The sequence below is a fragment of the Chenopodium quinoa genome, unplaced genomic scaffold, assembly GCF_001683475.1.
Source record: "Chenopodium quinoa cultivar QQ74 unplaced genomic scaffold, ASM168347v1, whole genome shotgun sequence".
NCBI classification, from domain to species: domain Eukaryota; kingdom Viridiplantae; phylum Streptophyta; class Magnoliopsida; order Caryophyllales; family Amaranthaceae; genus Chenopodium; species Chenopodium quinoa.
In genome coordinates, this window is record NW_018744497.1 from 1,746,967 (window position 1) to 1,758,791 (window position 11,825).

The 11,825-nt window shown below is 35.6% G+C and overlaps 1 protein-coding gene across 1 annotated transcript; it reads right to left on the minus strand.

Moving 5' to 3' along the window:
- Positions 1 to 205: 205 nt before the first annotated feature.
- LOC110697703 (probable LRR receptor-like serine/threonine-protein kinase At1g67720) lies at positions 206 to 11,470 on the minus strand. The gene is made up of 15 exons (XM_021875083.1): positions 11,130 to 11,470; positions 9,482 to 10,013; positions 8,757 to 9,262; positions 8,435 to 8,567; positions 8,161 to 8,232; positions 7,987 to 8,055; positions 7,839 to 7,910; positions 7,693 to 7,758; positions 6,333 to 6,493; positions 5,992 to 6,233; positions 4,207 to 4,333; positions 4,062 to 4,130; positions 3,782 to 3,968; positions 1,678 to 1,813; positions 206 to 844 (listed from the first exon to the last, which is right to left on the minus strand). The coding sequence occupies exons 1-15, from the start codon at positions 11,227 to 11,229 to the stop codon at positions 509 to 511; spliced, it is 2,808 nt and encodes a 935-aa protein (XP_021730775.1). The 5' UTR covers positions 11,230 to 11,470; the 3' UTR covers positions 206 to 508.
- Positions 11,471 to 11,825: the final 355 nt, after the last annotated feature.

The following is an 11,825-nucleotide window of genomic DNA, read 5'->3' on the forward strand; positions in this document are numbered from 1 at the left end:
TTTTTCCATATTAAAATCGAATGCTTCAACTTTGGGATTACTAAAACCCTAAACACATTCTGTATTTTTCCAAAAAGTTTTTTTAAAAATAAAAATAAATAAATCAAAATCTCAACGATGCCATGCACCCCAAAAGGGACAGAGAGAGTGTTAACTATGTTGGGACGATTTTGTAGGGAAAATGTGTCAACTAAATAATTAAAGATGGAGAGGGTAATATGTATCATCGCATTGGTCGGTCAAATTACAATGTTATGGCGTCAATTAATTCTGACAGGGGGAATATAAACACACAGATTAAGCACAAATCACTAACTTGAAGAAATATATGTGCATGTGTCACGTACCCAATTTACAACCTGACTGCAACTCTGTTTTGCACGAGGGACAAGCTCTACATTCTAGAACACCCTCTCATCTGAGCAGCTTCACAGAAGAACCAGCAAAATTTGAAGCGTAGAATAAATATACCAAAAAAAGTGTCACTAGGTGGATATATGTTAAATAGCTACCGCGCAGTTGGCCTAGCAATGGACTCATCTATTGACAAGTAACTATCTGTTGGCCCCAAGTCCATGGAACCTAAGTGGATGGAGGAGTGCAAGGAATGTCTGGAGATGTTATCAGAGTTGCCTTCTCTAGCTGCTTGTGTTTCCTTCTCGATCATGATAGCGTCTTGTACCTCTTTGAGCACTTCTGACATTGATGGTCTCATATGACCATGAGCTTGGACACACAGGAGGGCTTTCTCGGCTATCTTCCACATAGATTGAATGTCATATTCATCTCTCAACGAGGGATCAATTATTCCTTGAATGTCACCACTTTCAATGTGCATTTTAGCCTGAAAGTACAAGGCAGTCAGAATTACAGCTCAGCTGCATAAACAGTAAATTCACTTTGAAATGATATTAATACTGGAAGGTAGCTTATGCAATATGCACTATGCTTTTCAGCCACATCATTATTCCTTAGCACAATATATGTTTAATTTCAGGCCATCTGAAAGTGGAAATGTGATTGATATGATGACTTCGTTGGATCAGTCCATGCACTATTGCAACGGGTGACAGTCATAGTATGACTGTATGAGTGTATGAGACTGCCATTATGAGCATCTCTCGATTATCTGCTAGGATACTAAACTAAAATACTAAACCCAAGTTATACATTAACAGAATTGTTCACTTCCAAAAATATAAGACATTTTATTGTTGTGGTCTAACTTTATCAATATTAACCTTTGTTTTCACAGTGTGTAGGAATTATAAAATAATATCCGTATCAATATAACTACAATTCCAGTGTTTACCTTCAACAAATTTTGACACATTAATAGTTATGATCACCAAGGTCTAGCAACGCAAGAGTTCTCTTTTGAAACAATAATCATATCAATCTAACTTATTATGCACCACCCAATGCTTAAAATATTACTTTTCAATCTACAACAACCTAAATCGAACTTATTATGCACCATCTGACCTTTGAAACATTCCTATTCAGTCTACAACTAACTACATTTTTATTCTATATTGTATATCACTTATAACAATCAAAAAAATAAATTTATGTCACTTTCTAATACCAACGATTTACTAGTTAGATTTGGATGCCAATGATGCAGACTTTTTGAGCAATGGCAATAAAGAGAGCATGGTTATACACCAGACTTACCCATTGAACTATGTTCCGACAGTTAACACCAAAACTTTCGTTAGATATTGCTTCCTGCCCTGATATTAGCTCGAGCAAAATTACACCAAAACTATAGACATCACTTTTGTCAGTCAACTGTTGTGAGATATAATACCTGCAGATCATCAGGGAAGTCATTGTGTGATATAGTAATTTTCTTGGGGAAAAAAGGGTGGATAGATTGACAGATTATGGAAATACTCCGTACAATAAAGATTAATGAAAAGCGTATGGTAATTGACAGAAACCTTAAATTTTATACATTTGGGTCCCTACAATAGAGCCAGTTCATACCAAAACTCAATAAAGTGAAACCAACAGAGTACACAAGAAGGAAACCTTCAATTCAATTAGTTGCACACGTAACTATATGTAGGGGAAAATGCACACAGAGAAAAGAAATATAGTCATACTTCCCAGTATATGTTGTCAAATGAGCAAGTTCTATTAATCTTAATTTAGAAATATATGGACAGAAACAATGCAATTATAGTAACCCACACAATCATATATATTAAGCATGCATGTACGTGGAAACCTCAATGAGAAAAAAAAATTAAGCTCACAAATTAAATTGGTGGGTACACCAGTTGTCTTTCATTAAAATAGAGGCACGCACAAATTGAATAACAACCTTGAAACAACAGTTCTCCATAAACACCACTCACAACTTCACAATGGTAGTCAAACTGTTCTGTGGACATTAGGGATGGATAAAAAAATACCCAATTTGGGAGTGCAAAACAACTATCCAACTGTTTGGCGTGTAAGTACAGATGGCATAAATGAGGTGGCAAAATTTGTCAACGATAGGAATTTTTTTTACCCTTGATCTGAAGGTAAAGCCAGAACTGCTTACAGAAATTACTTATTATTTCTCTTCCAATGCTTTTCCCTGTTGTGTTTGTGCATGTGTTCTGCTCCTCATTCACACGAAAATTCAAACAGCTTCTACTTGAAATAAAACCCATTTATGACTAACTGGGTGTAAGTAAATGAAACAAATCATACAAGGCTGAGGCTTAAACAACCCCTATGGAAATTCAAGTGAGATAGTAGCCCATAGTCTTATGTTAACTCTTTCTCCAAGTAGAAGGGAATAACCCAACAAATCTTATTGTATACTGCACGTCCTTAATAATATTTAAGGAACATAAAGTCAACATCGATTTATTCTTATAAGACTTGTGGCTTTATGTCTGCAATTGGACGTCACATGTTTTATTTTTCATTAGACTTTTGCACTTGAAAATTGTATGGGCTTGTATTGGGTTCACAATTTCACCCTTTGAGTAATAGTGACATGTCCTTGAGCCACCATAAGCAATCAAGAATATTAACACCAAGCAAAAAGAGCTTTCCCCCTCTAGCTGAAAAGGGTCTCAAAGAATGGTGTTTTGATTTGTTTTAATATTGATAAATCTTTACAAAACTAGACGAGATTATATATCTTGCCAAAGGTGAAGCTATACCATCTCATGTAACCAACAATTTGGTCCGGATATTTCTTCCTTTTATGTTATTAATCTTCTCTTCTAGTTCAGAAGAGCTCCAGGGGTATTTTACCGGTTCTGACTCCACTTAATCTCTTCTACCCCCTTTTAAAAAAGAGAGAAAATTCTGCATCTTATTCACTTTAATGCAAATCATGATGGCTGAGCCCCAGATCCATGAATAAAAAGGTGTATCTTGTAAACAGAATCTTGAAAGTCTTTACCTTGTATCTAAGAAACTCATGAACAATTAATCAAAATGGATAATGTAGAAAGGAGTTGTTATTTTTTTTTTTTTTTAAAAAAAAAAAAGATTCAAGAAAGATGACATGCTATGAATGTTCCAAGTTCTAACCATTCATGAAGGAGTTAGGAAGGATATAAAACAAATGGATTTGCATGAGAATGAGGTATTTGATCGTAAGGAATGGAGGAGGAAGATTTTCGTGGATGACTATACGGAATAATCACTTTTGGTTCACGTAGCCAACCCCACTTATGGGATTAAGGCTTTGATTGATTGATTGATTTAACCATTCAGTTCATATTTCATTGTAGAAAAGAGAACAAAAGGCCAACAGTAATCTTACTCAGGATCTAGATAACCAACAGTGCCCCTGACAATGCTTGATACGTGCGAAGCTCCATCCACTGCAAGTTTTGAGAGACCAAAATCCGAAACTTTGGCCCTAGTATTCTTGTCCAATAAAATGTTGCTGGTTTTTAAATCTCTATGGATGATAGCTGGCACACAGCCCGTGTGAAGATATTCAATTCCTGAAATACAAAAAGAAGATTATCACTTTCACTGCTCTGCTACAATAAATGTGTTTCACAGTCATAACAGAATATTTATGTCTCGTATAAAACCTCTTGCCGCATCTTCAGCAATCTCAAGGCGCTGGATCCAATTTATGCTCCTTTCTCGGATTAAAGGACCTAAAATCCAAAGCAACTGAGGAATATGCAAATGTTGTGTTATATTAACTCAATTTAGTTATGGTGGGTTTACTACCATAAAGATGCTCTTTGAGAGTTCCATTGTGCATGAACTCGTAAACAAGGATGCTTTTTCCATCTTCTTGGCAATATCCTAGAAACTGCACCAGATTTCTGTGGTGAATCCTTGAGAGGAGAGTCACCTGGGTCACATGTCAATGAACAAACCATATCTATCAGCCATGATATATAAATCAAGAATCAAATTCACAAGCTATTATGAAAGGAGGCTAGAAGGAACAACTGAGAAAGCTTGCTCCTAAACTAGATAAATCCGTCTCTAATATATATTTTCCTCAATTGAGTCAGTTCGATAGGAAGGGTTTTTTTTTTTTTTTTTTTTTTTTTGGCTATCTATGATTGTTGAATTTACATTGCAAGCATCTTCCACTCTTTCTGAATAAGTGGATGAGCGATGAGCGTGAATAATTCTATCAGAAAATCCTCATTAATCGCAAATTCACACAACTTCATACCAACTTTAATTTGCCCTTTCAGAACATTGCACATTCGTCATCATGAACAAGGCTTTTTGTAATGGTTATATGAAATCAGAACTCAGCATTAGCTACTCTGAAAGTTTCAAGGCTCGCCATAGGATTGTGCGGGTAAGACTTCTCTTATAATGAGTAAAGAGGCATGGAATATATGAAATATTCAGGGCCAATAGTTAAGGGCCAGTAGAACAACTGATAAGGATGTGACAAATATATTTGAAACAGGCTAAAACAAATTTGTTTGCGGGGGTAGCACTGTCTACAACTCCCAATTCCCAATCCCCAACCTCTTTAACCTTTCTCTATTTGAGAGCCTCATAAGAAGCATTGGCGTCATAATGATGTAACTACATATAAATGAATTGAATTTAGCCTCAGCATCTTATTCACTTGATAATTGCCAGATTACTAATTCTCAACATCCTTTGTCTAGAAAATAAAATTTTCTTTGGTAGATTGGCGAGTTCGTGATACCACCCTTCTTAAAAGAGACACCTAAATGGGTTCTAAGATAAACTTGTTTCTCATAAACAAAGAAATGATATTTGCAACCAACTCATAAGGAAAAAAAAAGAGGAAGTATACAAGAAAATCAAAGTCCTAACATCTGTAATATGAATTCAAGTACTACAATGTACGAAGTACAACATTGTTTCCAAATTAGACATATTTTCGAAGTTGTTGTATATCAAAGGTGAAACTAGCTCCTAATAATGGCAAAAAAGGCCTCACATTAGCCTATGAGCAGTTGCTCAGGAGCACCATTGCTGCTTACCAAAAATATCCCTCTAGAGTTAAAGCTTGGGAGTCATTATCGGGTTAATGGACAGGGTCTTTGACACAGCTGGATGCAGACAAACCTAACTGGGAGGTCCTGAGATGCAAGGCGCTAGAATGCTTGTAAAGCCTTCTTCTAAGCGTGCTTTAAAAAAAAAAAGGAGGGGGGGGGGGGGGTAATAGTTGTTTTCAACTAATCCTGACACAAGAGATGTCATTCACACATTATTTCCTTAGAGTCTTGAGCTTGAACTCAATCATAGATTTAAGTTATACAAAAGGATAGCCAAGTTGCAAGGGTCCTGGCTTCCTTCACCAGGTTTTGTGCTAGGGCCTCAACAGATCAATGAAAAATTTAGTAAAAACCCCTAGCCGGAATACAGAAAAATGCAATGTGTACATGGATGCATGCCCCTAATCACAATTTCTCTCATCGATTTTCTCTCAATGTTTATCATCGTCAATTATATTATTTGAATTGCCAAGAGTTTTCCTAAATAGGACACATTTTGTTGAGAAAAAAGTACCTCGTTTGAGAATTCTCGTCTTCCCTGGAAGGAGTTACTAGTTAGAACTTTGACTGCGATTTCTCGTCCATCTTTTAATTTACCATAGTACACCACCCCATAACCTCCAGAGCCAATTTTTCTCTCAAAATCCTTTGTAGCTTCTTGCAATTCTGAAAAAGTGAAGCAATGAGCAGCTTCTGTTGCAGTGCTCTCCAAGGAAGAAGATAACTTCTGAGATGGAAGAATATTCCCAAGGTGGGCTGAAATTCAAACATCACACAAACAAAAGTCATAAAAGTTACAGTATAGCACAAAATTAAAAATAAGGGAAAGATTACAGAGTATATTCAGCATCAGACCTTGGTCACTATATCTTTTTTTAGACTTCTTTCCTTTGTGCAGGAAATGACATGATATAATAGTTGCTATGAGAAAAACAGCAGCGCCAATTGTACTTCCAACAACTACACCAGTCCGAGAGCTTCTGCTTGCTTTATGAAGACCAGCATTTCCAGTGATGCTAAAAAAATTATTATAATTACATGTGTTAACATAGCAATAAAGCAGGGTGAATTTGGCCAGTCAAACAGCAAATTTGCTAATCGACTTGAGAAATAGAAAACAAATCTCACACTGGACTCCGGGGTGTTTGGGGAAGGGAGCAGTTGGTGGGAAGGGGAGGAGTGTTCAGATATATCATGTACACAATCCTAGACAGAGACAATTTCTGCTGAGCTCAAGTTTCCAGGGACAAATTTACTCAACCAAAAGTTGCCAGTGACTATAAGGAAATCCCTACTCTCAGTCTGTCAACCTTCCAGTGCTTGTTACTTTAAGGTGTTTGTTTCAATATCAATACACAGGAAGTTTGCATCCCTCAAAAAGTCAAAAGTTGAAAGAACAACCATGCTCAGTAAAGTGTTATTTCCAGTCCTCCTTTTATACCATAGATAACCATGGAGGTTTGAGCTTCTAATTATCTAATACCAATGCTACGTAAATACATAATGAGCACTGTTCCCTAAAATGGAAAGGAACTGATTATCTAGGATGTCCCTCTAACTGGAAATCATAATAGCCCTTTAGGAAGAAATCGTCAGATCCTTACAGATTCAAGCAATTTTTGGTTTATAGCTCCTAGACTTTGCACAAGACCGCATGATGGTGGAGTTGAATTTGAGTATATAAAAAAAATTAAACAAAATAAATAAAAAAAATAAAAAAATAAAATAAAAAAATAAAAAAAAAGATTAAAAGTTAAAGCTAATTAGTAATCACACAATGAACTAGATGTCAGGGAGCAAAGAGTAAATACAAAAGCAACAGCAAGCATAAAAGGCCATTCCAGTGCTGCTTACTGGAGATAGAACTCTGCAATTGTACTTATTCTTTCTTTGTAAGTTGTGCCATAAACACGTCAACTTTCCTATCAAAAATAGAATGCATTTTGACAAATACTCATGAATAAAATAAAGAAGCCTGTTCAAATTTCAACAATTAACATTGACATGAGTTCATATTTGCTATATAGTTAACAAGCACTAGATACACAAACTAAGATTTTTCCTTTTGAATTCTGGGGCATCAATATGAGTAGATCTTATCGTATATTTCACCCTCTTATTGTTAGGGTCAGACAAATCTGTCTACCTTATTATGTTTCATTCAGGCTGAAGCACGAATTTTTATGTAGCCATATACAGGAGAGACATTACTTACTTCAAAACAAGGTTATTAGGAAGGTCAGACGGCAATGTTCCATGCAGCTTATTATTTTGCAAGTACCTGCAACCATTAGGTTCATGCATTAGTGACTTCCTAAAGACGAGCATTCAATCAGTTAGAAATCCAAGCATGGAGCATACACTTCTCTTAGATTATGCAGATCAGCCAAGGACGATGGAACTGCACCTGTCAACTGATTGTTCTCCAGATGACTGCAATATACAAAGAACATCAGTAAAAGTTTAAATGGAAACATTGCTTCACATAAATACAGGGAATCATGTATACATTGTTTTCAAGTTCGGACAGCCACTAAAATCAGGAATTGGTCCAGTTAGTGAATTCCCATCAAGCCATCTGCAGTCATAGTAACAGGAGAATATGTTAGATTCAACAACTAGTCCAAAACAAGCACAACTTATGCTTCATAGATTTATAAATGGTGTGAATCATATATCTTACAGTTCAATCAAACCACCCAAGTTTGTGAGTTCTGAAGGGATATTTCCAGTCAAGTTTTTCTTCGATAAATGACTGCAAGGAATCAGAGATAAAATTTCATGAGACAATAATCCAGGCCACGAGGCTGCTTGACTAGAGTCTGGTCTCAAACGAAATCACTGTAAACCATGGGAATAGCAGACGATATATATCTCCAAAATATGGATGCTCCATCAGCTCAAGCCACAAAGAAAGGGATATAAAGGAGAAAAGAAAGAAACAAAGATACACCTACATTGCAGTTATAAGTGGCTGAGAGTCTGAGTTGCACTCCAACCATGACCAAGGAACAGGCAGGCATGGATCGCCGCCTTCTTGAGCCCAATCAGCAGATAAGTAAGGTGTAACAAGTTTTGCTATAGCAGATCCTGAAGTCCCATCCAAAGCCATATCAGATGTACAGCATGTTTTATTTGGGTAGATTAGCTTTAGAGCAATAGGTTTTATAGCAAATTATTATCAACAAACAATCAATACTGCAAACGGAAAACCAAAATCCAAAATGACCCCACGCCTCTTTGAAGAAGAAAGACAAATAAGCATAAAATATCACTTACCATCCAAGGTTCCGCCACTTTTCTTGACATACTTATTGATCTCCATAGCATTCACGAGAGGCCCCAATGTAGAATCAGATGTCTTGACAAATTTAAAGGACATCACAAAAGGGAGGGTCAAATTTTGAAATCCAGGCTCATAGAGACGGTCCTTTCCTTGAGCATTTTCAAGGATATTTACAGCTGCTTTAGAAACCTGAGGTGCATCAGGAAGCATAAGCCTAAATTTCCTCACATCAGTCGGACCTATGTCTTCAATTTCTGCAAAATATGAGAAAGCCCATCCACCACCAGGAAAGCCATCTAAGTTTAAGCGGTATGACAATGTTCCATTTCTGCCTACTACAGCTGTTTGCATCACTTTCTGAGGTGGTCGGTCATCTGCACTAACATCGATTGGCATCTTTGTTGAAATTTTCTCAGTGCCTGCAGCAACATCAACTAGATAATTCGGTTTCTTCAGAGAGTCAGATTCCCATATTCTATCATATGGATCATCAGGATACCTGAAAAATACCAAAATTCACATTGTGTTATTCCATGGATTACACAGAAGATAAAATTAAGCTCTAAGAACTGCAGCACTTCCAAATTTCTGAACAAAAATATATTTTTTTCAACTTTCAATTAGAATACAAATCACATTTATCTACTATTGGCACATAGGTAAAACTGATGAAGATCACAATCTGTGGGTATGTTATAATTAGTTGGAGGAGTTTTACCTCACAGGATCTGCACTATCCGCTCCAAAATTAATTCTGGCAGATACACTCATGTAGTACTGATTTTCATAATCTGTTATGTACATTGAACCATTGAATTGCCGAAGCTCAAGTGTAGAAATAAAGGGCAGCCCTGTTGTAGCATTGGATAAGCACACACTTATTGTTGGCTCAGCAGCAAGAAATATCATTTCAATCACCTCCACAGTAGTAGCATCTGAGATGACAATGGTGGACCAAGGGGTTGCTCCAATCGAAACATCAAACTTTGGATAAACATTGTTGTTGTCGAAGTTTCCATATAAGAATGTGGCTCTCACTAGGAACCTAGTCCTGCTTGTTACATTTAGAGTGTAACAGTACTTCCTGTTATCATTAGGGAAGTATCTTACTTTCATATACTGTGTCCGTGTTTCATCTGGATTAGATATATTAGCTGTCTGTCCGAATCTAATTTGGTCATCAGGAACCCATTGAATACCAAGTTTGTCAGTGTGACTATCTGTACCTCCACAATCAAGACTCACAAATCCTGCATTTGTTACGGAATATTAAGACAACAAACCAGCACCAACCAGATGCAGCTAAAATAACTAACATCATACCATCACTACGATTCGACATTGTTCGAAAAGGAAATCAACAATTAAATCGACCACAACATATCGTTTTACAAAAGGGATTGCCGGGCAGCTACAAGCCAACGGCCACAGCCCACAAGCATCCTTTTTTTCAAGTGTAGTGCACAAACAAATGGATCTCATATATAGTAATTATGCAGTCCCACTATATACAGTATATACAAGAAGGGTTAGCTACAAGATACGTGATTTTCCTCAAACTTTGAGGAGAGAAAGGGTTCAAATCATGTTTGACCTATATCACTAGTCGCTCAACCTTTCCAATAATCATGTTAAAGTATCCTTCACTTTGAATTATCTGTCAAATTGTTTGGTCATATTATACTATTTTAGTGATGCTATAAGGAGATGATTCTGATAGATAAAATTTCTCATAGCAAGTATAGTAGTTGGCAGCAGAACAAACGACAACACGGTTAAATCCTGCTTACTATAATCTTGCCTAGTCAAAACCTTAGATACGCGTCAGGCTAACTGGTGACAATAAGGGTAATTTTAGAGGCGGAATTATGTTAAAACCAGCACAATCAAATGAGCTATCTACAATTCTACATCTTATAATAATCTTCCACAAATCCTATAAAGCACAGAACTTTCCATAAAAGAAAACTTAAACAATGAACCACCAAGAGCTTATAGTATCATTCAACTACAATATCATTCAATTTAGCATCAACCAACTACAATATCATTCAATTAATATATAAATAAATCCGAAACAAAAGTCGAAAACAACCTAGCTAATGTCATCATAATTGACACTTTTATACAATAACGACTAAATTTCTTATAATTAAAACGTACAAACTAGTGCATGCTTCAGTTGTAATTGCCAAGATTTTCTTTTTAAGTAAAAACCCCATTAACAATTCATGTAAGTTATTAACATAAGCACTACAAAAACAGTCTAAAATTACTAAGATGAAGAAAAAACCAGAACAACTTTAACAAAAACAAGAATAATAAAGCAAACAAATTGAATAAATCAAACAACTTAAAAGTCTTACCTGTCATCTGGGCATCGCTAAAACAGACATGAAACAGCAAAAAAGAGATGAAAATGGAAAACCCAGAAATCCAAATCGCCATTTTTTCAGAGAAAAGCATGAAAAATGGAAAAATGTTACAAAAAACCCCAAATTAAATGGGGGCATAAAATGAGAAAAAAAAAGTAGTAAAAGTGAAAAGCTGATAAAACAACGAAAAAGTTCACATTTTAAATCAATCAATTAGGAATTTTAAATAATTGAAAACTAAAAGCAAAGCTTCAATCTCTCTCATATAATTACAGTCAGAAAAGGAAGAGAGTGGAGTTTTATGGAGAGTGGGGTGTTTGTTTTCACAGCGCAGCATTCATATTACTTTTATAGGAAATTTTTATTATAGGTGATAAAAAAGTAAGATTATAGATTAATGTTATTGTTATTATATTTTTATCTTTTATTAACTAACAAACTTCTTAGATAAGTACTGTATGATATTTAAGTTTCAGTGTATTAATGGAGCAAGAAAAATAAAAAGGAAAAAGAATTGAATTGAATAAAAACATTCTTCTGCTACTCTCAGCCTCTCACTGACTCTAGTCAAGATTAAACGATTAAATATGGATTAGATATATACTTAAAGAAGGATTAGATCTGGATATTCTCTCGCTTCATATAAATAATGAGGGGATTCTTTCAAGTTTTTTTTTAACTGATACA

Excerpts from the sequence above, each read along its gene's own strand:
- LOC110697703 (XM_021875083.1), bottom strand. The coding sequence starts at position 11,229 with ATGCTTTTCTCTGAAAAAATGGCGATTTGGATTTCTGGGTTTTCCATT. Across the intron at positions 7,759-7,838 it reads CTGCATAATCTAAGAGAAGT|GTACTTGCAAAATAATAAGC; the intron begins GTATGCTCCATG and ends TAATGGTTGCAG. Across the intron at positions 6,234-6,332 it reads AAAAAGATATAGTGACCAAG|CCCACCTTGGGAATATTCTT; the intron begins GTCTGATGCTGA and ends TTTGAATTTCAG.